Source organism: Cladophialophora carrionii (genome assembly GCF_000365165.1).
Source record: "Cladophialophora carrionii CBS 160.54 unplaced genomic scaffold supercont1.2, whole genome shotgun sequence".
In the NCBI taxonomy this organism is placed as follows: Eukaryota; Fungi; Ascomycota; class Eurotiomycetes; order Chaetothyriales; family Herpotrichiellaceae; genus Cladophialophora; species Cladophialophora carrionii.
In genome coordinates this window covers 2,182,841-2,207,909 of record NW_008481827.1, presented here as the reverse complement: position 1 = coordinate 2,207,909, position 25,069 = coordinate 2,182,841, and the positions used below count along the sequence as shown (strand labels likewise).

The window sequence follows — 25,069 nt, the reverse complement described above, 5'->3', positions numbered from 1 at the left end:
GATCGCGAGTGGATTTGCCCGGTTCGGTACGTGCCAAGCATTTCCACTAAAGCGGCATGTCCGCTTTCACTGCCGCTTCCTTCACAGCCAAGTGCACCACCATGAGGTACCGTAGTAGTCGTATTGTTATTTCAATCTCTGGGCCGTACGGGTCGCAAAAGGCCTAGCACACAGAGCGAGACAATACTCCAGTCACGCGAGTGGTATCTATAGGCCGAGGCAATGATGTCGCCATTCAACCAGCAGAAAGATACTTCCACCTCTCCCTCGCCTCACTCTCCCGTCTTTCCTTCTCTTCCTGGCTGACCATCTCTGTGCCTTGGGCGATTCTTTCATCCCTCGACTCAAGGACTCGTTTGACCTTCCACGCCATAGCCGCGACAAGCGCATACAATACTCCACTGACAAACTGCAGTGCGACCATGACATCCCAGATACTCTCATTCCCGCCCGTTCCAGAAGGGCATTCGTTCCGCTGTAACGGGCCATTGGCATTGTTGTTGACGCAGGCCCCGAGGAAGAGGATGGAGCTGACGAAATGTAATATGCTAAAAGTGGTCGAGAACCATAACGCCAGTCGCGGTGGGTTGATCCGGGCGAGGACATGCAAGTGAAGTGAGGGGATCGCGTTGAAAAATGCGAGGCCCGGTATGAGGATGGGTTGGATAACTTGGCCACTGTCGCACTGTCAGCTTTCCTTTGCGCTCGGCCAAATGCTCACCAGTATTTACGAGGTATAGGACGTACAAGTTCAGGTCGGTCTTCAGCGAAGCAATCCACACAGCGCCCAATGCTATCTCAACCATACTGTATACGCCGATGGCAAGAACGAGCCAGGGCGCGCAGCCTGTCCACTTTGCTGCATTTCGCCAACGTTCATCGCCTCTAAACGAGGCATCGGAGAGTCCTTCGATCCCAAGCATCACTGAAATCGTGTGATTCAATCGCGTTGAGCGCTCTGGATAGCTCTCTGAGACGAAGGTTCTTGCTGCGGGGCAGTGCAGGACCTTACAATGCCGACTAGTTGCCTGTTTAAACCCCAACAGCAAGAATCGCTGCTCACTGCAACTCGAAGTGTGCCGGCGCCCAAGCGCAATGTTTGCGTCTCCTGCAGATGTGTAGGGTGAGGCGACGGTCGAGGGTTTCTATGCCGCAGTCTCACAGCAGAAGAATATTGGAGATAGAAGGAAGCTCTCATAGTCTTTAAGTCATCGAAAACGGGTAGCAAGGTCACAATACTAGTGGTAGCGTACATATGCATGTTGATCTTTCTCCAGCCCTAATCACACTGCCTGACTGCTATCCCGCGTGTGGGGTCGGTATGGGAAGCCTGACATACCCGTCGTGAATCGTTTAGGCGCCTCGAAATCCTTATTCGATGTCGCAGAAATAGCCGAGCCAAAGCTTGTGAGGGCTTCGCATGAGCACAAGCTTCATGGCGATCACTGTGCCGGTACCCGCGCCGTCGAACATACCATCCTGTGCTGACTCGTGTCGATCCGAGCTTGTCGTCTCTAGCTACGGCTAGAAGTTCAGCCGATTTGGTACTGGTTGTAGGCTCAGCATATCACCGGATGTTGAAGCCTCGAGCTGGACAGGATAGTTCGTATCCGCACATTAGAGGTCTCAGACGCCTCCTGCACGCTTTCGCAATGGCTGAACCGACTCTTGCTCATGAATACTATGATGCTCAAGGTCGGCGACTCTTTCATGTCTTCATAAATCGTAATTGACTCGTGTTCACTTGGGGAGACAGACGACGCTCATGCCCATATTTCTGCAATTTTGGCACTGAGTGTCTTGGCCACCTTCTTCCTCGGGATCACATTTCCAAGTCGATCACTTATCATGGAGTCCCGCGACGCCCCCTTTTCTCGTCCTTCGTACGCCTCAGCCAAGGCACGGGGAGTGGGCCAGTTCTTCTGAATCTCGACAGCTTTCTCTCCAGTCACGCCTCTGATACACATCAGCATCTTGAGATAAACATCTCTGAGCGTCATGCTCTCAGACTTGTCGCACATGGCACTGAACACCGAAAATGTCATGCCAAATACTCTGTCTGGTGAGGTCTTTCTGAGACGCCCCAACAGCAATGTGACTGCTTCAGCCTCGAAGCTTTGAGCAGGTATGACATTGACATCCCTCGCTTCGTACAATGCTTTCAGAGTTCTGGTCATGCGCGCCAGATAGGATATAGTGTCGTCAAGCTTCGTGGTCTGCTTGACAAAGAAGTTATCGACAACTTGCATACTCGCCATTGCGCTCTCAACCGCATCTTCATATTTGTCCATCCTCTCTTGGGAAACAGAGTATTCTTCAACCAGGTATGTGACGTTCTTGATGCCAGACTTGTGAAGCCGGAATTTCTGCTCGTGAAACCGGCCGTCTTTGATGCTGCTGATCAGATCATCAAGTCGCTTGCGCTCAAGGATGTGCTCTAGCATAATTTCAATTTTGCCGTCTTCCCCGTCATCGATATTGGCACCTTTCAGGTTCTCTTTGTACAGTGGGCTGACTTCTGCAACCCAAAGCACGTCCCCTAAGGGCAGTGAGCGGATAATTGGAGTAATACCGAGCTTCTTGAGCTCCTCGGAGATGTAGTCCCGGTCAGTCACGCTTCGTACCTCACGCATATCGAGCACTATTTTCACCTCAAAGGATCCGGCTGGTAGAATGATGGTGTCTTCTGTCGTGGAGCCGGCGCTCGTCGGTCTTCGATGAGTCTGGCCTCCTCTGACGGTTGTTAAGCTCAACTCTGGTTCCGAATCAGGCCAGTCATTTTCGGAAGCGGATACCAGATCAAGGATATCAGAGGGCTCTTCGGCACCTGGGACCTTCGTTATACTTTGCTGTGGCCGAGGTGCTGGTGCGGGTCGACTCGAAAACAGCTGAGGCGTGATCGACCTCGAAATGGTGACTGGACGAGCCGCGGGCAGGTTTCGTTTGGTGGCTGGACCAGGCATGGCTGATCTTGATATCTTCTCTTCCCCAGCTGGTACGCTCTTCTTCTTCTGCATCAGTTTCTCCACAGGGCGGCCCTCCTCATTGGCCTTGATGCCATCCGCAACTTCCCATCCTTCGTCTGACAGATAGTATTTTTTGGTTGGATGACCCTTGGTGCACACAAGCTCTTTTGATTCCAATGTATTTATGGACTTCCATGCGGTAAAATACTTTGTGGTATCACTCGGGACGGTATAGCTCGAGTCGCAGTGTTCTTGTGCTAGCCTAATGAGGTCTGCCTTTGGAATAGCCTGATTGCTGGCCCGGTCCAATGTGCCCAAAGCCACTATCAGGCCGTAGGCCCCAGAGCGGTATTTTGGAACGTATGGCTGGGGCCGGCGCTTCTTTTGAACAGGGGAGGATTGTTCAGCTTCAGCAGCCGTTGCCGCATCTGACGCTGTGGCCTCCGACGCCCTCTTCGGCCTGCGCCTATTTTTCGTTGGCATAGGTAGACCATTTTGCTCACAGTGCTCCTTCAGCTTGTTTGTCAGTCTGTCACAGAGTGTTGGCCCAAGGCCATTGAGCGATCGGGCTTCGGAGGGGTGGCTGAACGGTATAGGACATGCTATCATCGAGTTGTATGCTTTCTTGTAGCTTTATCTCAAGTTAGCCCTGCGCTTCAGGAGCATGAATGTGGTAACATACACAGTGTAGCTTTTGGCATTCCGTTCTTTCGCTTGATCCATCCATTCCTTCAGCCATCCCGCCAGTAGCGGGTTCCTACATTCTTCATTCATTTTTTCGAGCACATAGAGGTGCAAGTTCGGTTCACATCATGATTTGGGTTTGATCCCGCAGATATGAGTGGGAAGGAAGTACCGTGCAGTGTGGTGTCTGGCTTGTCCCTCGATTATTGAGTCAACAATCGTGATGATACACAAACACCCACCCCGAAGTTCTTCCGGTTCAGTCGCGTCGCGGGTAGTCGCGATCTCTTGACGCGACGTCATGTGATGAGAGCTGCATGTGGTTTGCCACCCCTCTGGGCACTTTGGGGATAATTACTCCGTACATATCTACACTCTGGCAATAATCTCGTGCTGCCTGTGTCACGAAAGACTTGAAAAATCTCACAAATCATGACGTCTGAGTTCAAGTGCCGAATGTTCTACTCATATGATCGTACCAAAGACTGACCTCATATCCGGCGAAGCCTCTCAACTCCGTCTCCTTCATTTGTCGCGAGTGTCGCTTAAGCAGGTAATGAATCATGGGAGAGATTGGCGGATTGAAGGCACATTCCTTCGTTGCGTTGGCAAAAACATTGCTTGATGAGCGTCTGCGTGTTTACTACAGGGCTACAACACTGGATGGTCTTTGATGGTCGGGCAATCGCTTCATCGAATGACTGTGCACGCCAACTAAAGTTTGCAGCAAAGCTGCCCAGCTATGGCGCATGATTGCCGGCGGTATGTGGAGGAAGAGGTAAAGAGTGACTCGCTCCACTATTTGCTATTGTACATGCAGGAACACAGAGGAACTGGCTCTTCTGCCACCAACCCCATCTCAAACCCGAACCTTATTTCGTCATGGCAGACTCTAGAGGTATCCTCTCGGGCGGCTTGCCGGCGGCACCAGTGCTAGTGCTTCTCTCTGTAGGTCGTGCCCGTTCAGACCGAGAGGACTAGGGAATACTGATGACGATAATGACGGCGTTGGATGGCGATATGTGTTATAAAAGCTCGTCTCTTCTGACAAGGCTTTCCGTCGCCCCGATATAAGAACTGGTACGTACACAGCACTACCAACGATGTCAGTGGTTCTCGTTCTCGCGTTGACTTGCTATGGAGCTTTCAGCGCTCCAACTCCTCAACAGAGTGGCGGAGTTAGCGGAGGTCAAGGTGGCAGTGGCGGGCAGTCAAGTGGCAGTGCGCTACAAGCAAGCAATCCCATGACACTGACCAGCGGTGGAAGCGCGTGGCCCACCACCTCCCTGCTCGGACCTGAAAATAATATTGTTTTCGCGACTACAGACTCGGCGAATCAGCCAACATATACGCTGGTGCCGAATCAGGAAGCCCCGGCGGACAATGGCATGATACTCGATTTTACGAACGAAGAATCCCCACAGGCAATCCGAGGTGACAACGGGGCAAGCGATTTTACGGGATTCAATGCACCATATGATCGTCTGAATCCCAATGCTTTTGCCCGGCCAGGAACCGATGCAGGAGATTCGCCAAACTTCAAATGGCCAATGGGTCTGTCGAGCGCTCGTTCTGGCACTGGTGGCGGCAACCCAGGGTATGCACGACAGCAGAATATTGATGAGCTGCCAATATCCCAGAGCATGGCTGGAGTTGGTACGTTTCCAGCCCAAGCCTGTTTTCGCCCGTTGCAGAGCTGTTACGGTAGCTTCGCAAAAGCCAACCCCGACTAACAGACGTTTACAGATATGAGGCTAGCTCCGAATGCGCACAGAGAACTGCATTGGCATTCCGCGAACGAGTGGTCTTACGTCTTCAACGGCAGTGCGAGGATTTCTGCTGTCGACCCAGCTGGCCGCACTTACGTCGACGACATTCAGGCAGGCGATCTGTGGTTCTTCCCTGCCGGAATCCCGCACTCAATTCAGGCAAGCCCGGATGGAGTCGAATTCCTCCTTGTTTTTAGCCAGGGCGACTTCTCCGAGGACGCAACAGACCTTGTGTCCGAGCTTTTCCTGCGAAATCCAAAAGAAGTCCTCGCGAAGAACTTCCAGACAGACATTAGCGATTTTGACAACCTTCCCGAGGACGAGAAATACATTTTTAATGCGGCACCTTATCCAGAAAATCTCACAGAGGTCCAGCAAAGTGTGCTTGGACCAACGGGCCAGGTGCCCTCTGATCAGGCCTACACCTACCATCTATCTCAACAAGAACCTTTGCAAGTTCCAGGTGGTTCGATCAAAATCGTCGATCCAACTGTCTTTCCGGTGGCAGAGAATTTCTCCGTGGGGTTTTTCACAATCGAGCCAGGAGCAATGCGCGAGATCCATTGGCATTTGACCTCTGACGAATGGAACTTCTTCCTAGCGGGGAACGCCCGCATCACGAGTTTCACTGCCCCGGAGTCATCTCGCACATTCGACTTTCAGGCCGGGGACGTGGGGTATATCCCAGTCGAAAATGCTCATTACATCGAGAATACGGGGAACACGACGGTCAGCTACATGGAGGTTCTGCAAGCTCCGCAGTATCAAGACATGAGCGTGAGCCAATGGCTGGGTCTGACGCCTGCGAACGTGGTGGCGGACACATTGCATCTGCCGCAAAGCCTCATCAGTCGCCTTCCCAAGGTCAAGAACTACATCGTGCCCGGCAACGCGAACTACTCGACCACGAACTTCACGGTCGAACCGTCGGCGGTTGTCAAAAGGAAAGAGCCAATGGGTTACAGCAGGAATTCAAGACTATTCTAAGCCCAATGTGAACGAAGTGGCGCTTCTGGGCAGCGGGATGATCCGTATAGTTCAATAGGTATTCGAGATAGGCAGCTCAGTACCTTTAATCTGATTGTATGTTTCTCATTTGATTCAATTGAAAATAATATCCCAGGGCCAACTACACAGAATGAGCCTGCTACCATGAGTCACTCACCGTGTGTTCATTCAGTGTATTCCAGAAAGGCTAACGGAGGGAAACCCCATATTGCTTGGCCCTATTACGCGCCAATTCGTCAATCCGAACACGTCGCAGCACTGGGATGCAATGGCAACGCCGTAATGTGCTGTGACTCATGGCACGTTTTTAAACTACACCCAGACTAGATCGGATAACGGGCGTCTGCTGAGATCCTCTGCTTTTCAGCCTCTGACCAACATGAAAGTCGTCGTCGAACCCTACAACCCCGCCTGGGCAACGCAATTCCAGGAGCTTAAGTCCGAGCTCGAAGAGATCCTCCGCGGGGTCACGTACATCAGCATAGAGCACGTCGGGAGCACATCCGTCCCCGGGCTCGCAGCGAAACCCACCATCGACCTCTCGGTTATCGGCGAGCCGCAGGACATCCCCGCTGCTATTGAATCCTTGACGACCAAAGGCGGGTATAACTACATGGGCGAGATGGGCATCCCGGACAGGCATGCATTTCGGAAACCGGGGGTGGCTCCGACGAGGAATCTATACGTCTCCGTCAAGGGTTGTCAGAGCATCAGGAATCAGCTTGGTGTCAGAGATCTTTGTCGAAGCGATCCGATCGTGAGAGATGCTTATGGGAGGAGGAAGTTGGAGCTAAGCCGGCAGGAGTGGAAAAATGTCGACGAATACTGCGAAGCCAAAAACGACATCATCGCCTGGATGCTGGAGAAGGCGGGATTGGGTGAGGAGGAAAGAGAGGAGATCAGACAGTTGAACAAGGTGACCGAGACGTAGGCGTGGGGACGATTGCCTCGCTGAAGATCCTCAGAGGTCCTTTGGCACCTTTCATGGGGGTTGCACTGGCAGTCCGGTCTGCGGCTCAATCCCCTCATCGACGTGCAACATGGCAAGAATGAGCGAGGAAGCACGAGACCAGAACAGGTGTCTGGATGTGGCGGCACCTTGGTGGACGATCACCCTTTTGCACTATACCCCAGTATTCTCTGCATTTCTGATGGAAATTGTCCCAACGGTATGAGTATTCCTGTAGCCGTCCTCTTCCAGCAATGGCATGACATTTTGAGCTAGTCGAGATGATTTGACCCGGAGAATCCTACGAGTACGGTGCGTGTTTTTGACACATATCAGATGACATCAGTGGTATTCTTGTTCCGAAGTTTGCTGTTCCTCAACTCGCCTAACGAGACCGAATACTTGTAGGCAGGGCAAGGAATCGCGATGGCAGTCGGGTTTGGTGGGGTGGTAGCATCACTGTGCATGTGGTGGAATGCGCTGGCGACGGTCTTCTGCATGACATGTGCACACTGGAAAGATATGGAAGGATTGCGCACAAGAACGTTCCATCGTCAAAGCCTTCTTTGCCTCGATCACGATGGTGCCGCTGAAGAGAGACGGAGCAAAAAATGAGCAGATCACTGACACCTGGCGAATGAGATTTTTCAAGTGAGAGAAAACAGCGGAAAATTCTATGGAACAAATGGAGTGCTTGACGCACTTCGGCCCAATGACAAAGGCTAAAAGACGCTAAACGCAGTGGGGGCAGCTAACTAACCGAAGGATTTGGCGACGGCCAATTGGCACCCCCAGGGCCCTGAACAGGACCCTTGGCTGGCATCATAAGCGTTGGGAGCGTCGAGGGTCTCACGGCCGTTTCAAAACGCTCAAATTGGAGATTCGGCGAAGCGCGACATGCACCACGAACCATTTCTACACCTTCGGTTGCCTCTGAAACACCTTCGTCTTCCCAATTGTTAGATATTCTTGGACAGATCTCCTTCTTACATTCTCACATCAGCAATACATTCGCTTCCAATCCTCTTTGGTTTCTTACAGACAGATCTCCTTGCACCGTCATTGTCTCTCGCTGAAGCCCGGACACTAGGTACTGTACCTCCTGAACCGCACTCGCCTTTGTTCCCAGCCCGGAAATCCCATTGTTTTCAGAAGTACTGCGGCAGAGCACCTTCACAGACCGTTCCACCAGCATTCGTCAATCACCGCGGTCTTGCGCCCATATTATGCGAGTATACTTGTCAAGGTCTGCATTGCAGAGATAGAAGAGCATCAAAACAACATGTCGGTGGCCCAGGCTCTGTACCCGCGCCAAACATCGTTCGCTCCAGATGCAAATCTTTCCCCAGGAGAGCAGGTCCTCCAATTGATTGCCAACCCTTTTCAAACTTCAGTATGTATGTCCCGAGCTCACACGGAGGCACATCCGCTGACCACTTTCCCAGCTACAAACTAGTGCCTTTTGGGCTTCTCTTGCAACATCACTAGGAATCAGCGCTGGTCTCGCTCTCCTTTTTTGCCTCATCCGCCCTCGAAACAACGTCGTCTATGCTCCACGCTTAAAAATTGCAGACAAAGATCATGCCCCACCACCGATTGGCAAGGGGTTGTTTAGTTGGGTGGCACCTGTTAGGCATGCGTCGGAGCCCTTTCTGATGGAGAAAATCGGCGTGGATGCCGTGATATTCCTGCGGGTCACCCGCATGCTGAGGAATATGTTCCTGGTCCTGGGTTTGATCGGGATCGCCGTCATGATACCAATCAACATCACTCAAGGCAACAAAGCAATCACACATGGGCTGGACCCCTTCGCCATCATGACACCCTTATTCATCTTTGGCGGTGGGCTGTGGGCCCAGGTAGTCATGGCATGGCTTATGGATTTGGTCGTGATCTACTTCCTTTGGTTCAATTACCGCCGGATCCTGAAGCTGCGCCGAGCGTACCTTGAAAGCCCGGATTATCAGAAGAGTCTGCACGCTCGGACACTGCTGCTCCGCGATATCCCAGACCAACTTCGGAACAACGAGGGCATCGCACACGTTACCGATGAAGTCAATCCCACGGGTGCACTCCCGAGAACCACGGTTGGGCGCAATGTCAAGGTGTTGCCCGAGTTGATCGAAGAGCATGAAAAGGCTGTCCGGGAACTCGAGTCTGTACTTGCAAAGTATTTGAAAAACCCGGACAAGCTGCCACCGAACCGCCCAATGATCAAGGCGCCTAGCAAGTACAGAGGTCAGACCAGCGGAGGCAAGGTCGACGCCATTGAATACCTGACCGACCGAATTCGGGCGCTCGAAATGGAAATTTCCGACGTTAGAGATCGTGTCGATAACCGCGATGCCATGTCTTACGGCTTTGCCAGCTGGGATCAGATTTCTCAAGCGCATACGGTAGCCTTCCAGGCACGGAGCAAGCGTCCACAAGGCACCAAGATCCAATTAGCACCCAGGCCGAATGACTTGATCTGGGACAACTTGGCACTGTCTCGAGCTTCCCGGAAGACCAAGCGGATAATGAACGGTGTCTGGATCGCCGTTCTCACAATCATCTGGACTCCCATCAACGCAGGCATCGCTGTCTTCTTGTCCAATCTGTCCAACCTGGCTCTTGTCTGGCCGGCTTTCAAATCTCAGCTCGAGGCGCATCATGCAGGCTGGTCGATCGTACAAGGTATAGCGGCCCCCGCCATTACCTCGCTCTTTTACCTGCTTCTTCCCTCCATCTTCAGAAGACTCCAGGTTCGCGCCGGAGATGTGACCAAGACGGAGCGAGAACGCCATGTTTTGCGAAACTTGTACAGCTTCTTTACTCTCAACAACCTGGTGGTCTTCTCGATATTCTCGGCAGTTTGGCAGTACGTGACAATTGTGATCCAGTACAACAAGAGCAACAACGACCTTTGGACTTCCCTGAGACAGGGCCAATTCTTCTTGGTCATCACAACCACCCTCTGCCAGATCTCCCCTTTCTGGGTCACCTGGCTCCTTCAGCGCAATCTTGGTGCCGCGACTGACCTGGCACAACTCTGGCAGTTGACCTACGTCTGGTTCGCAAGGACGTTTATGTCACCCACGCCCCGACAAAATATTGAATGGACGGCACCTCCAGCATTCGACTATGCCAGCTACTACAATTACTTCCTTTTCTACGCCACGGTGGCCCTCTGTTACGCAACGCTCCAACCAATCGTGCTGGTCGTCACGGCGTTGTACTTTACCATCGACACGTTCCTCAAAAAGTATCTTTTGATGTATGTGTTTGTCACCAAAACCGAGTCTGGCGGCCAGTTCTGGGTAACGATATTCAATCGGATGATCTTTGCCACCATGTTGTCGAATGTTGTTATTGCTGTTGTGGTGAAAGCGAGAGGAGAGTGGACCCTTGTCGCCGCAATCGCGCCACTGTTGGTCATCTTGGTCGCCTTCAAGTGGTATTGTATGAAGACTTTCGACCTGGACCTGAAATATTATGCTCGTGGTGGCTCGCAAGATTCAGAGCGCATGGCAGCCGAAGCCAAGGTTGGCAAGGCGGAAAAGATTTCTTCGAGGTTCGGCCATCCTGCTCTTTATCAGCCTCTGATGACACCGATGGTTCACGCCAAAGCTAGACACGTCCTAGCCGAGATTTACCACGGTCGCCTCAATTCGGAAGCAGGACAATCCATGACTTTCTCAGACATTGCCATGCAGCCCATGAACGAGACGAGCAAACCGCCTCAGAACGTCCCTTTCGAATTCGTTGCTGAGGCACAGCAAGATTTCCAGTTCTACAAGCACCGGGAGGATTTCCGATCAGAGGCTGGTGACGACATGCTGTCCGAGTCAAGAGCTCAGACCCCGGCTCTGTCGATTGCGAAGAACGAATTCGGTTCAGCTCCGAGTACTCGGGATTCAAGCCCTGCTCCTGCTATTCCGCGTCTGGCTGTCCACCGCAAGCAATTTGACCAGTCCAATGTGCCTGCCCAATTCAGGGTTGCGCCTGTCGCTCCTGCTGCCGGCAACCTCGGACCCCGTCTCGGTCCGTATACAGATCCATACGACGACCGGGCGAATCTTCTGGGAAGTGCAGGAGACATTAGGACTCCGAATGGAGAGTTCATGGCGATGGATCAATTCCGGACGCCCATGGAAAGCCGGGACGGTAGTGAGTACCACGACAACACACCGAGAGACGAGTTGAGCTATGACTATTTCAGGAGCAAGAGGTAGGACACCTCATGAATGTCAGCTTAGAGTAAATCTTTTCGGCTGTTGGTTTCAGAAAGGCCAACATGGACAAAAGCAGGCGCATTATGATGAAATGAAATCGGGTATGATTGTGATGACGATAGAAGACGCAGTGGAAGACATCTGAACCACCTCATTTCCACCCGATCACCGTACCATGTTCCTCGTGACTGGCAGGTAATTATACGTGAGTACGTCTCTTGGTTCACAGCCCACCTAGACTACTGGGTGGCTCGGTGGCCACCGTCTCCGAGCACTGACTGAATCATGGAAGAGGTCTTGGCATCAACCCATGATTCAGTCGGGTATGTCAAACTGGCCTCCCATCTGGTACAGAGTGCTTCTCACGATCTTCCTCTCCGGTACAGCAGTGCAAGGCGCCATTATGGGTGTTTTATGATTGTCTCTTCGATCTCTCCATGATGCCGAATCCATAGCAATCGTGAGTCTGGCTGGAAGCCACCTTCGAGTTCACCACTTCCCCCTCTTGCCTTGGCCTGGGATTGAGGCAGGGTCTCGCGAGAGAGACTACAACAACCCTGCCACGTGTTGCCGCGCCTGGGGTCGATTCGGCCTTGGTGGCGCAGACAGAACGCATTCATGCAGCTGCTCCAGGCTGACTCTTACGACAACGCAGTATGCAGCTTGGGGGGCTCGCGGCGCCAATGGGCCGCACGGATATGTGCCGCAGGTGCTAAGCGCCAGCCTTACTTCAGTGCTTGAAGATTTCGAAACCTCTTTCAATCGTCGCAAACTTTGTGTTTCCTACTCCTTCCGCAGACTGACAGGCTGTAAGTGTCAACAGTACCCATCATGTCCGGTGTCGAGGCAATTATCGGTTTAGTGGCTGGTGGAGCAGGTTTTGTCTCGTTGGCCTTTCAACTGATGGAGAGCACGACAAAGCTGAAACGCATCTACCACGCTGCACAAGATGCACCGACTACCCTGTCAAGGCTGACGTTCGACTTGGAGACAATGGCTATGGCCCTACGTCAACTCGACCAGCATCGCCAAGCAGGTACTCCCACTGAAACTCTCCTTGCACGCTGCATTATAGCGTGCGAACGTGCTACAACCCAAATTAAAGAGCTGGTCGACAAGCTGGAAACTTGTCTAGCAGGGCACAAAAAGATACGCGGCAAGCTGTACACGGCCTTCAAACAACACGATGTCCGAGAGCTCCTAGACAACTTGGAGAACGCGAAAAGCTCACTTCACATTGCATACACGATGCACTTGGCTGAAGAACAAAAGCTGCGCGACCTTACGCACAGCAATGTGGTGGCGCTCCAGAGTGCTATGATTTGCGACCTGCAAACTCAAATGCAGATGCAAACTGCGAGTCTTTCAGATCAGTTAACGTTGGTCGCTCAAGCACCCTGTCTTTCGCACCACCAACACGGCAACGCAAAGACACAAAGACCACTGGCTTCCCATTTGCGTGGATTAGCTCCTATTCCAGAGGACAAAAAGGATTCGCTTGTGAATGATCGGACCAACACACGCAATCCCCCACGGAAAAGTGCCAGGACAAAAAGCAGCAAGTCGCGCTTCAGGGTGACATACCAACTTCCCAACTGGATTTCCCGCCGAACATACGATATTGCCTTACTTCAACTGCAGTGCGGCTGGGATGTGTTACTGCGGACATATAACGTCGTGCATTATGATTCACTTATCTTTGACTTTGTTGAATACGGAAATCTCGCAAGAGTTAGAGGACTCATTGAAAGTGGATATGCGACACCACTAGATGTTAGGCCCAATTATGGAGCAGGTCTGATACGGAGCTTTGGACCTTGGCAAACATTGCTTGAGGTGAGTGACATTTAGGTAGTGTGCTGTAAATGCCACTAGTGATGGACTAACGAGTTATAGGCTGCTGCAAGCTTTAATCAGGTTGATGTTTGTCGATATCTCCTCAACCAGGCCACTTGGCCGGACCATGACACTGTTCTGAGCAGAAGCCTTGGTACTTTCAGCTATCGGTACCAAAGAACGCCTTTGCGTGGCTCTTCTAACATGTATCGCCTGTTCATGGCCGAACCAGATTTTGACCCTGCCCTCGACAACGGTCTTCGGTACGGATGGCTGCAATTCTGCAGCTCAGCGGCGGCTATGGAAACCATACTACGCAGTCAAGCCTTTACGCTAGAGACGCGCCCTGTGCAAACCAGGTTTGAGCTAGCTTCAAGACTGGAGAATACAGATGCTGCCACTTTTCTCAAATGTGTTGGTTTGGACTCCTCAGATCCGATCCTTACCGTCCTGCGTAACAGCAAGGGGAAGACCGTGCTCCATGTTGTCGCACACCATCTACATCTATACTCGGAAAGGCGGGATGCAGCGCGGCGCTATCAACTCAGTCGAGCTATACAAGGATGGTTTGACCTTGGAGTTAGTGTCTTGAAGAACGGGGCAAATCCGTCCAGTCCTGCAGAACAGGATGAAGAGTCATGGCTGACCAGTACAGATATACTTGAGACAGACAATGGACCTACCCCCCGACCTCCCGGTTGGTCTCCTGGGGCGGAGCTTTGCACCCCCTCCCTCGTGGCCCTAGGGTGGGATGATGTCCTCATCACTCGAAGACACCTCATATTCTTCAAGCGCAAGGTGGAAATTCTACAAATGTGGGCCGAGATGGTGCAAAGTGCAGGCCTTGGTCTGTGTCATTATGGCGCAAGTGAAAGTGAGGTTTGGAAGTCGATTGTGCTTGACAGCCCATGCTCTCTATTCGACTCTCAGTCCGGTCACACGGCGTATAAAGCGGAGCTACTGTATGGCGCTACGCCAGAGGAATGGAGTTTCAAGGTCGTCCATGCTTGGTCAATCGGCCTCTACAAGCTACAAGCGCCGCCGGGGGCCTTTCCAACACAGTCCGTTGTCCCAACCACAATTGCATGGTCGCCGGGGCCATTGGAGTATGATGAGGGTCACTGGGCTCTTGTGGGTAGAAAGCAACACCGCTTCAACGCCGGAGATGTCAGACACATAAGTCCCTCTTCGGCAGAGCCCTTCATCGACCTGGTACAGTCTTATCAAGACGACGCTGGGGTCATCACGCTCATGCAATACAGTGCCTCGTGGCAACGGAGTACCAGAACGAGGTCACACAGCCAACCTCCCAGTCTACGTCGGAGGGGGCCGCATGCTTACTACACATGGCGCGAATCGAGGCAGGAGTGGTTGCCAGACTATCATTTTTGTCCTGGGAGTTCGTCTTGGAGGTTCGGCTGTGTCAGTGACGAAGACCGGGGTGGAGAGTACGTTGATCTCCCCGTGCTTGGACATATTGTGGTGGACGTGAGGAGTTGTGTCAAGAGCGTCCATACGGAGTGCTCGTCGGTCCAACAATCGTACGACTGGCGCGATTGGAGCTTTTTGGCGGGCCTCGCCGACTGCCAGGATAACACCGCCCTTACTGGAAGAGATATGGACCATCTCTATGAATGCCCCTGGCCAGAAGGCTGCAGGAACATACAACTTGACCGATTGAATGTACCTGAAGACCTACGTAAGTATCATCCTTACCGCCGGCACTTCCCTGATGGTGACGACGACGGCGAGAACGGCGGCTCTGTAGAAGGATAAGCCTACGACGGGAAATAGGAACTTCACAGCATTATCTCATAGCTTTAAACGCCTGGTTTATGCATTGCCTAGGAAAGCCAAGACTGTCGTACCACCCGGATCTTCCCCATGAACATATAATACCCTCGACTCCTTAGAGTGACAACTGCCACCAGTCCTGTGGGCTCGCCCATTCCACCAGGAAGTTCGCGGTCGCCGTCTCCAGGTAACGTCGGTCCGGGTACCTTTGACAACGCTCTGTACGCAACCCGGACCCAGAACGACGTTGTCAGACAGCCTGTCCTTCACCCAGGGGAGCCACTTGGCCGAGCTCGCTTGCACGACAGGGAAATGGTCCATATCCTGGTAAGTGACAGACTCGAGCGACTCTTCCCAGCCGCCTTGCTCGAGCATGTTGCAGGTGTCGTTGACCGCAGATGACAGCTGGCTGACGAATACGATCTGATCGGCATCACCGCCAAGCACAAGCAGCGGACCCTCAAACAGCCGGCGGCCATTTTGGGACATGTTCGCGTATCGTTGGACGGCGGGGTGCGTGTTCCAACCCGGTTGCACCAGTTGGTCCGGAGACACGTCCGCAAACACCTGGCTCGCCGTCGGGTTGCAGCCCGAGAACGGCACCAGCACATTCATCCACCGATCGTACGCCAGGGGCGTCATGCCCGAGTAGTTGAAGGAAGGAAACCCGGCGGCGACGGCGGCGATGCGCGAGTGCTGCTGCGCCGCGATGAATGACGCCTCCGCGTTCACGGGGTCTGCCAGGTTTTCTTCCAGCAGTTGATACTGGGGCGTCGGCGGTGCGATCGCCACCGTGCCCTTGTACCCGGCCATGGTCGTGTTGGCCATGCGCTCGGAGAATGCCCAGGCGGCGGCTCCGCCCTAGGAGTGGCCCACGGCGACGAAGGGACCGTCGGCAGGTAAATTCCGGGGGAAAGCCTTGCGAGCGGCAATGACGGCGTTGGCAAGATCGGTGGCCTGAGACGGACCGTGTAACCAGTTATGGGCGATGGTCTGCCCGTTGGGGAGCCTGTCGACGCCGAGCCCGGCATAATCGGGAGCGACCACCGCAATCCCCCTGCTGATCCAGCAGATAAGGAGCCGTGAAGTGGTACTGCAGGATGCGGTATTTGCTCGGCGCACACGCTCCAAAGAAGCCAGAAGACCCATGAGCCCAGACCACCATCGGGAATTGGTCCTTCTTCAGTCCTGCCGAGGCGAGTGGCGTGTACGGCCACAAGACGTACGCCGACGCGGGCAACATCGGCCCGTTTTGATCTGCCGTTGTGTAGATGATGCGAGAGATGGTGAGACTGCTCGGCACCGTGTATCCCGAGAGATTGATCGCCACCTCGACGCGCAGCAGACTGCCCGGAGCGAGAGTGCAAGAGAAGTTGGACGGCACGGTGTAGAAGGAGAGGTCGTTCGAGGCATGTTGCTCAGCTTCCCACGACGCAGCAGCGGTCGACACTGTTCTGGCATTGCGCTCCACAGGTGCTGCTTGTGCTGATGTTCTGTGCCACGCACGACCAGAGAATGGCGGCCAACGACGAAAGACAGAACCGGACCTGCATGTTGGAAAGGGGGTACTCGCAATCCCCTGGTTCCTCTGGGGAAGAAACAACCGATGACGGGAACTGTAAAGAGGAGGTCTAAAGAGGGAACAGGGAACAGGGAACCACCTACGGTACTCACCAGCTGCGCGTGTTAATATATAATCTTTCACGTTCCGGGCATTGTCGTCGAGCATTTCCGCCGGACCGTGGACCACAGGCTTGTCGGCGTGTTCGAGCACGCATCATCGCCGAACTGATTTCATTGCTACTGTACTCCACCCGCTGAGATACTGCCGTAATTACAGGTCAACGGTATGACCCGCCTCTGGTTATGTAGATGCAACGACTTCAAGATGCTGACGTTGACGACTTACCTACCTCCATGCGGCGTGACAAGTCGCTGGACCTCAAGCAGAGCAGATATACCTTGCGACCGGCCATGCGGACGCATGAATAACTATGACTGGGACCGAACTCGCCGGGCTACTGTGTACACTGGGGTGGAGGAAATAAGCTGCCGCCAAGGAGACGAGTACTGTTTACTCCGTACGTACCCCTTAACGCCGAGCCCGTCTGCCGCCTACCTCCATCCACTACGACGTACTCCGTACTCACGACAACGCTTCCAGAGACTGGCGTCAATGAGCTCACCGACGACGGACCTGAGCGAGTCGGACATCTTAACTCTAGGCCGTGGCCGGCCGAGGCTACGGCACCAGGCTGCTGATGAATGAATTGACGCTTACACACGTGGAAGGCAAGCTGTCACCTAAACCCAGGAACGACCAGTATTCTCGGTATCTTTTGTGCAATCCACGAAATGATGTGGATCTTGCCCGACCAGATCCACGATCTGAAGGATGCCACCCCAGTCACGCCAGTGCCTGTCGATCTCGAACCGAACCCTACTGTCCTTGGGTTTCTGTACTCTAGCTGACCAGACATCCGCACCGGCATCTCCGAGCAGTCAAACGCCTAGGCCGTGGTACAAGCGCCCGTCGAATTCGGCATCCCCAGGGGATTGACGAACCCACTTGCAACCTCTTACCTACGAGTCTATTGTGTTGTGCCAGTTTTTATCCTTGCCCTTGCCTTTTCCTTTCCTTTCCATGGACTCTTGGAGACCACAAATAGCTAATTACATGCTCTCGCAAGTCCTGCGCACCGAACTTAGCACCGACTAGTCAGTTAGCTAGTACTGTCTAAGTACTCATGTCGCTCTGGCCAACCAGTGTGCCAAACGAAGTACGGCATCTGCAGGCTCATGCTGAGCCTGATTCCCATGCTCATGCCCCTCAAGCTGCACCCCCGACCCGTCGACCTCCATGCCCAGCCCTCTCATATGCTCCTCCAGACGCCTCTCCAGACGGGTATACAGCGCGATCAGACGTGCGCGTTCGTTGTGCGTGAGTGCTTCTCTCAACAAACTGCCGGTGCGGTGGCGTTGGAGCTCGTCAAACTCCCGTATTACTTCCTCGATGTGGTCTTCCAGCTGGAGGTAGGAGGTCATATGGTGGGCGTGGTTGTCGTGGTGGTTATGTATGACTGCGTCGATGTCTTCGTCTACCTTTTGGCCTGGGTTTTCGTTTGTGTTGGTGTTTGTATCTGTGTCAATTTCAGGAGTGGTACAGTAACTTTTTGTCTCCAGGACCCTGTCCTTGTCCATGTCTGCGTCTGCGTCTGCGTCTGGGTTCGCGTTTGTATCCACGGTTCTTCGAGGATCCATCCCGCCGTGAAGTCTGGCGTATCTCTCGGGCTGATCCTTCGAGCACGGCATGAGAACGTTGTCGCCATCGAGTTCCTGGACGGGCACTAGTCTGGGAGCGACTCCGAAACGCAGAGGCAAGCTCTTGACATCGGACTTGCAGCTCTGGCGGACTGATCTTGATGCTGATATTGATGCAGGTGCAGAGGATGTCTCTGGCACCGGTCGTGGATGTGGCGTCGTCTCAGACGTTGTCTTTGCGTGTGTGCTCTCACGCGTCTGCATTTCCTTGAAATCGAGCTCCAGCCGCAGACGACCACCATGACATGGCGCATGTCCTTGAACTTTACCCGTGCAGAACAACCCTCCTGACGCCTCCCAAACGAGTCGTACTTTTGGGGTCCAGGATGACGATTGGACGGCATTCAGAGCGCAAGACGGCTTGTCAGGCGAGCAGCAATTGGCGCGAGACTGTCCTTTGGTTCCGTTGAAGAGCCACCACCACAGAGACACCAGCTTGACGACCACGAGGGCAATGAGGAGGCATATGTGCAGCGAGAGGTGCCAGGGTACTTTTACCGTGTGGCTGCTGGACGGGTACGCGTCCGGATGTCTGGGGGAGAACCTGAACTCGGAGGGCTGGCGTGATTGAAACGAAGACATCTTATCAACCTTCAGATCCGGGGCTGGAGGAAGAGTGACGAAGAATGGAACGATTCAGCGAGACTCAAGGACCTATTTGGCAAATTTTGGGATCGCACTCAGTCAGTCGCTTCTAGCACTCGCTGCAGCGGTGGTGGATGTCCCTTCATGACTGCTTTGTGCTGAGAATTTATGGATGTAAGACGTTGGTGTTGAGTTCGCTCAACTGTGGTTTGTGTCTTGTTTAGCAATCGCTAGTTGTTCAAACAATGCGTGCCATCGCTTTGATTGATGGCTTGCTTACGATAGCAATTCAATTGTCCATGGCTAGCTATATCTTCAGGTGAGGCTGTGATATACTGTACTAACTCTCCATTTCTTGTTTGTCTTGGTGTGTTCCCTTTGATAGCTGCAGTTGTACTGAGTACGCTCCCACCGCGTATTCCCTGATGTGGACCACTAGAGCTCCATATGGAGATGGCAGCAATGGACTGAGTGGCAGACTATTGAAAGACATAGGGTCAGTGAAATACTAGCAGGTTTCATATGTCCAAAAGCTGGCCATGTCATTGGGTTTCAACGGTTAAGAGCGCCACGGATGTCAGAGACTCACATTGCGTTGGGGCGGTTGGTTGAAGGATCCGGGCTCAGTATCGATCGACTGCATCAAAGTGCCCCAGAGGTGTAAGAGTTTGTGTCTTCATTTGATTACTTTCCTGATGCAGAGCTCATTAGCCGAGTCCAGCCGCATTGTCTTCATCAATAGCCACAAGTTGTGGTACGACGGATCTCACTCATGTTTCCGCCATCAGGTCCTGTACTCTAACGTCCACTCTCGCCGGGTCAGGATCTCTCGGCTTTCGCGACAACCACGGTTAGGGACACTGACATACTCTGCCGCTGACTCTACCTGCATACATGATCAAGTGCAACTCCACAACTTCTCTTCCTTAGCATTGACATACTGTGCTCATGCTTTCTCAGACTTTGCTTTTCCACAGGTGTATACTTGGGCTCGTCTTGACCGATGCTGAGACAACCTATGCAGGTGCCGTGAGTGACCCGGCTTGTGATCAGTTGAAACAGAGGTCGACATGGTGTAAGTCACAGCTCGTCTGAAACTTGAATTCTCCAGATTTGACACATGGGAGACAGAGACCACCAATCGCCTGATAAAGCCGCCAAGTGGATTCTTGGGGAGTGACATCCAAGTGTCTCAACCGGAACCGGCCGCAATCAAGATGTCGGTCATTCGTGTCGTTGCCCTGCTGGCGCTTCGCCAGTTCATGTATATCCTTGATGTAGGAACTGGATAGACCCCCTGATCGTAAGAAGGGTTCACCTCTCAGATCCTCGTCCAACCAATTGCTGTTCTTGCTTATGATCTCACGGTGCCATCTTTGATCTTGGGACACCGAGGCGCACTTTCCACAACCCAATAGACCCTCACCGTGGTGATCAGGATAGAAAACCGTGGGCAGTCTCGAGACCAAATCGGTTCTTAGCCGTACCGCGTCTTCCTTGAAGTTCTCCGCCAAGTTCATCCCGCCCATTCCCACCACATCCCACGGGCCCAGCTTCTCAACATCTTCATATGCGACTGACCACATGATTGCCCGAGATGCTTTGGCAAATATTCCACACAGGTTGAAGAGGTATGAGGTTTGCAGAATTTCGAACACGATTTTGAGCACCAACGATAGTGCGGCAGTAGGAGTCACCGAAAGCGGAGGCTGTGATTCCGAACAACGCGGGATTTTCGGGAAGCCCAGAATTGAGCGAGTCTAAACACCACGATGGGAGGCGACCTCTGAAGAGATACTTGTCGCAGAGCAGGCCAACATGTTTAAGATTCACTCTGGACGATTTACAGCATAGCTAGGACGGAGATTCGTTCTTATTGCTGTCACGGCATCAAGAAGCGTCGGAAGTTCTGGGTTAAAATCTGATATTGTGGTATGCCGTCTGGATGGAGCCATGGCTGCCGCGTGTTCAGGTTTGAGGAGCCATTCCATGTCAATTGCGCAGCTGTGGTCATATAGCCATGCATTCGGAGGTCGAACACCGCGTAACGTTCTCAAACTGAAGAGGTTGAGCGTGGATGGCTCCGGATTTGGACCACGTTGCCTCAACCTGGTCCTTTGGCTGAGCGTCTGCGGTGTGCTGAGAGAAAATGACAAGGAGCGTAGGACGGAGAAGATGCCATTGGTGTTTCTGCAGTCTTTGTGGCCCTCGATCCGATTACCGGCAACGCTGAAGGCACCAGCTCAACGTGCCAATTTCCCCGATTGTAGGCCTACTATAACCAATTCCTGGGCTCACAGCATGGGCCTCTAACCAACAAGCACTTTGCTTGCTTCGAGCTGGACTGGGTAATTATCTTCCTGCCGTACATTCTTGCGCTGTTATCAACCCGCACGGAGTATCCTCCTCACTGGAAGTCCCGAGTTCTTCCTTATCATCCTCCCTCACGGCTTTCTGCTCCTTACTGCACAGGTCCTCTCTTCCCGAACAACTCACGTGCCCTTCTGCCAATTGTGTAGCACAGCACCGGTAATCCCACAGGGTTGAAGGATCCTGACCTGGAATCCAAACCGCGGTCAACAACTACCTCCACAAACACTTCACTCAGCTCCATGATCGCGGCTCGCTTGCGCAGACACCGATACTCGCCATAATTACCCGAAGATCATATTGTTGTAGCATTCCATTTCCCTGAGCTTCTCCACCGAGGTCTCGTGGCCGTTTGGCTCGGAGGCTGGAATCCACGGTTCGGGACGGAAGGAGTCATGATCAGGCGACAACAGGGGCTGCGTTGCGATGGAGAGCGATCACAGAGGCTCAGTATTGCATTGGCGATTGAGTTACGCCTTTACTTTAGGAAGGGCGTGTAGGCTGGGCTGTTATTGCATGCTTGACTCGAATTACCCGATCCTGACGCCCCTGAAGACGAAGTAGCCACCAATGGTGTCGCCTTACGGCGGTGTCTGGGACAGCAAAAGGATGGCGCAGTAGGGGCAAAGGAGGACCGGTAGCAGTTATCAGTGGATGGTGGGTATCATGGTCCCAAGGCGTGATGCAGTTAACAGTGGATTTGGGCATCATGGTCCTAAGATGGGATGCAGTTATCAGTGGGTGTCGGTATCATGGTCCTGAGATGAGATGAACAGGTGAAGAATATGTCGACCCGATTGCTTGCCGTCTAAACATGGCCGACATCTGGGCTGGATGCGGAGCAGGACCGGCGCATCAATGGTACCTGATGCTAACGTGCAGTAGCTCCACCATCTAGTCGCCAGGCGAAAGGCAGGAGCATAACTGCGCTTAAGTCACAAGCTCATGTGTGGTACCACGGCGCTTCATTTGCTAGCATAGGCGTATCGTCCACGACACTACAGGACTCTATACTCTGTACTCACGTTCCAATCAACATTCTCTGCCTTGTAGCCCGCACCCGCCCTAAGGACGCACTATTACCCGCCGACTCACTGCGGTCGTCATAACTGTCAGGTACCTTCAAAGATCCTACATGGACCTCTTGCCGTATGGCTCGAACGGGAAAGTGGCCGCCACGATAGCCTAGTCGGACATGTCAGCATTGTCACTGAACAGGGTTCGGGGATGAATCTTACCATGACAATGTAGAGCGTCGCGCAGATATAGATGGGCGCAGAAGTGGCTGTGTTGGCATAAGTAGCCACAAACGCCGACACCAAACCCATGACTCGGTTGAGACCGACGGCGATGCCGTTCCCGGTCGCGCGATGCGCAGATGGTAAGGACTGGCAGACTCGTCAGACGGTTTCTTTCTTCCTGTCTTGGAGCATGTAACTTTGTCCACTTACCTCGGGTGTATAGGCGTAGAGCGTGCCGTAGTAGATGTTGACAAAAAAGTAAATCGAGCAAGTAAACGCGATATTCTGCGCCGGGGTCCGCACAGCCGTGTAAGCGAAGAAGAAGGCCATGGAACAGAGGGCGCCAATGACCATCGTGTACTTTCGCCCCAGCCACTTGAGATTGCACATGAAGCCTGCGGCTACAGGGCCGAAGATGCCCACAGTGTTGGTAATCATGTAGTTGCGCCATTGATAGTATGGGCCTGGCTGGCCTACTTGGGCGCCTCGGCTGGCGAGGAAGTCGGGTAGGAAGACATAGAAAAGCGGGTAGGCCAGGCCTCGAAGAAGTCAGTATATAACAACGCCTTATCATCCCCTAACACCAGAGACATTCTTACCGATCAAAAGCCAGGAAAACCAGATCATTGTGGTCGATATCGCCAGCTTCTTGGTAGCGAAAAGTCCTCGCAGGTGAGCCATCAGTTCACTAAAGCCGTATCTAGACTTCCCGTATGTCGACAGTGTCGTTCCACAGGCCTCAAGTTCCTCCACGGTCAAGCTGCAAGGCCGGTTGTAGCTGTGGGCAATGTCCCGGAATGTACGCACGACGTCCGCATCTTGACCTTTGGCAAGAAGATATTTGGGAGATTCCTTCAGTCGAATCACCGTGACTCGCAGGACACTCAGGACGAGAACCAATGCTCCATTGCCAAACCAGATATATCGCCAGCCCTATTACCAAGGTCAGAGATAATTGAGACTATCTTCAGACCATAATTACCATGTTGTTCGACCGGGTGCAAGTCGCAGCCTCGGTGCAGATGAATTGAGGCAATGAGAGGAGAGGCCAGGCAAAGGCAGCGCCGATGACGGGCGCGAGCCCCCACCAACAGGCCATGAGAGTAAGAAGCCATTGTTTATTGCCGGGCAGGAATTCGAGGAAGACAGTTGTGTCGAGCACAAGATTGCCGCCAGCACCAAAGGCAGTAAGTGCGGTAAAGGTGCCGAGGGCATACCAGTTAGGCGATGCTCCAGCGACAATGGCGAAGACCGAACAAATAAAGAGCGAGGTGTTGAAGGCGAAGCGACGGCCAATAACGTCGGCGCCTACCCATCGGTTCAGGTCTTTTGTTTGCATGAATCGTTGGGATGGAGGTTTCTCCTACCGAGACCCCAGAACAGTGCCCCCACCAGCATTCCCGAGTAAGCGGCAACGGTGAGGCCATAGGAAAACGAAGGTTGAAACTCGAGGGCCGCTTGCCCGGCAGTGACAGACTGCAGGAGGAGGACGAGGGAGTCGGCCGCATATCCGAAGCCATTGAGGAAGAAGAGCTTCAGGTGCATGTTTGTCCAGCCGATCTCGTCAATCGTCTAGAGGGGGTGGTCAGCTTGAATACAGATTGAGACCTTGCCGTGAAGGGATGTGGTACTCGGTTCAACAGTCTCATCTTGGCATCCAAGGCGGCATCAACCTCACCCATGGAGAATATTTCTCCTTCTTTGGTGCCTCCATCGACAGATATCGGCGAGATGCTGGTGTGCAAATCGTGTCCGAGGCCGATACGTTGCTCATTGTCGGGGTGCTTCTCATTCTTGACGGCGTCAACGTCTTCGTTCAGGATTTCTTCGACTGCCATGTTGAGACAGTCGGTCACCAGATAAATGCGGATGGTCTAGTGTTTGGATATTGGGGATCTGGGATCTGGGAACTGCAACGAGCAAGCAGAAATGACTCTGGAGACACGCAGCTGGCTCTCCGATGGGGCGGCAAACCTCGAGTCTAGAGAACGTGGGCCTCCATCGGGTTTATCAAGGGATCTAGCTCGAGCATCCTGATCGACCCCAGTGCTTTCCCAGCGGCGCTCACTAGAGGAGAGGCTGGCTTAACCTCCCCTGTAGCATTTTTCGATATGTGATAATCTTGAGACGCGCCATTGGCTCACACGACCCCCCGCGTCAAGCTTGTTACCGAACCTGGGGTTGGTGTGAGACGGGGAGGGCTAGGCAGAGGTGCTTCGGTAGCTACAGTGGGTTGCAAACGAGCCAGGAACAGTGGAGGTCTTGGTAAAAGGGAGGCCGCGTATGGCCTTTGGGATGGCGAGGGAAAGAATGTGGGTTGCAATCAGCGGAG

General features: G+C 53.2%; 11 protein-coding genes across 11 annotated transcripts; 4 read left to right on the top strand and 7 right to left on the bottom strand.

The window, feature by feature from the left end:
* Nucleotides 1-235: 235 nt before the first annotated feature.
* On the bottom strand, nucleotides 236-806 carry G647_02873 (uncharacterized protein; the record flags this gene model as incomplete). Its single annotated transcript, XM_008727219.1, has 2 exons — nucleotides 236-677; nucleotides 748-806. The coding sequence occupies 2 exons, from the start codon at nucleotides 804-806 to the stop codon at nucleotides 236-238; spliced, it is 501 nt and encodes a 166-aa protein (XP_008725441.1).
* A 957-nt stretch (nucleotides 807-1,763) lies between these two features.
* Nucleotides 1,764-3,740, bottom strand: G647_02872 (uncharacterized protein; the record flags this gene model as incomplete). The annotated part of the gene is made up of 2 exons (XM_008727218.1): nucleotides 1,764-3,597; nucleotides 3,649-3,740. The coding sequence occupies 2 exons, from the start codon at nucleotides 3,738-3,740 to the stop codon at nucleotides 1,764-1,766; spliced, it is 1,926 nt and encodes a 641-aa protein (XP_008725440.1).
* A 1,013-nt stretch (nucleotides 3,741-4,753) lies between these two features.
* Nucleotides 4,754-6,406, top strand: G647_02871 (uncharacterized protein; the record flags this gene model as incomplete). The annotated part of the gene is made up of 2 exons (XM_008727217.1): nucleotides 4,754-5,306; nucleotides 5,397-6,406. 2 exons carry the CDS (start codon nucleotides 4,754-4,756, stop codon nucleotides 6,404-6,406), a joined length of 1,563 nt encoding a protein of 520 aa, XP_008725439.1.
* A 400-nt stretch (nucleotides 6,407-6,806) lies between these two features.
* Nucleotides 6,807-7,358, top strand: G647_02870 (uncharacterized protein; the record flags this gene model as incomplete). The annotated part of the gene is made up of 1 exon (XM_008727216.1): nucleotides 6,807-7,358. The coding sequence occupies one exon, from the start codon at nucleotides 6,807-6,809 to the stop codon at nucleotides 7,356-7,358; it is 552 nt and encodes a 183-aa protein (XP_008725438.1).
* A 1,300-nt stretch (nucleotides 7,359-8,658) lies between these two features.
* Nucleotides 8,659-11,590, top strand: G647_02869 (uncharacterized protein; the record flags this gene model as incomplete). The annotated part of the gene is made up of 2 exons (XM_008727215.1): nucleotides 8,659-8,769; nucleotides 8,822-11,590. 2 exons carry the CDS (start codon nucleotides 8,659-8,661, stop codon nucleotides 11,588-11,590), a joined length of 2,880 nt encoding a protein of 959 aa, XP_008725437.1.
* An 831-nt stretch (nucleotides 11,591-12,421) lies between these two features.
* On the top strand, nucleotides 12,422-15,202 carry G647_02868 (uncharacterized protein; the record flags this gene model as incomplete). The annotated part of the gene is made up of 2 exons (XM_008727214.1): nucleotides 12,422-13,426; nucleotides 13,487-15,202. 2 exons carry the CDS (start codon nucleotides 12,422-12,424, stop codon nucleotides 15,200-15,202), a joined length of 2,721 nt encoding a protein of 906 aa, XP_008725436.1.
* Nucleotides 15,203-15,259: 57 nt separating this feature from the next.
* Nucleotides 15,260-16,033, bottom strand: G647_02867 (uncharacterized protein; the record flags this gene model as incomplete). Its single annotated transcript, XM_008727213.1, has 1 exon — nucleotides 15,260-16,033. The coding sequence occupies one exon, from the start codon at nucleotides 16,031-16,033 to the stop codon at nucleotides 15,260-15,262; it is 774 nt and encodes a 257-aa protein (XP_008725435.1).
* Nucleotides 16,034-16,081: 48 nt separating this feature from the next.
* Nucleotides 16,082-16,773, bottom strand: G647_02866 (uncharacterized protein; the record flags this gene model as incomplete). Its single annotated transcript, XM_008727212.1, has 3 exons — nucleotides 16,082-16,277; nucleotides 16,345-16,674; nucleotides 16,727-16,773. 3 exons carry the CDS (start codon nucleotides 16,771-16,773, stop codon nucleotides 16,082-16,084), a joined length of 573 nt encoding a protein of 190 aa, XP_008725434.1.
* A 1,192-nt stretch (nucleotides 16,774-17,965) lies between these two features.
* On the bottom strand, nucleotides 17,966-19,123 carry G647_02865 (uncharacterized protein; the record flags this gene model as incomplete). Its single annotated transcript, XM_008727211.1, has 1 exon — nucleotides 17,966-19,123. The coding sequence occupies one exon, from the start codon at nucleotides 19,121-19,123 to the stop codon at nucleotides 17,966-17,968; it is 1,158 nt and encodes a 385-aa protein (XP_008725433.1).
* Nucleotides 19,124-20,175: 1,052 nt separating this feature from the next.
* Nucleotides 20,176-20,712, bottom strand: G647_02864 (uncharacterized protein; the record flags this gene model as incomplete). Its single annotated transcript, XM_008727210.1, has 1 exon — nucleotides 20,176-20,712. One exon carries the CDS (start codon nucleotides 20,710-20,712, stop codon nucleotides 20,176-20,178), a length of 537 nt encoding a protein of 178 aa, XP_008725432.1.
* A 1,915-nt stretch (nucleotides 20,713-22,627) lies between these two features.
* On the bottom strand, nucleotides 22,628-24,575 carry G647_02863 (uncharacterized protein; the record flags this gene model as incomplete). Its single annotated transcript, XM_008727209.1, has 7 exons — nucleotides 22,628-22,681; nucleotides 22,735-22,884; nucleotides 22,948-23,276; nucleotides 23,337-23,670; nucleotides 23,720-24,045; nucleotides 24,105-24,309; nucleotides 24,369-24,575. 7 exons carry the CDS (start codon nucleotides 24,573-24,575, stop codon nucleotides 22,628-22,630), a joined length of 1,605 nt encoding a protein of 534 aa, XP_008725431.1.
* Nucleotides 24,576-25,069: the final 494 nt, after the last annotated feature.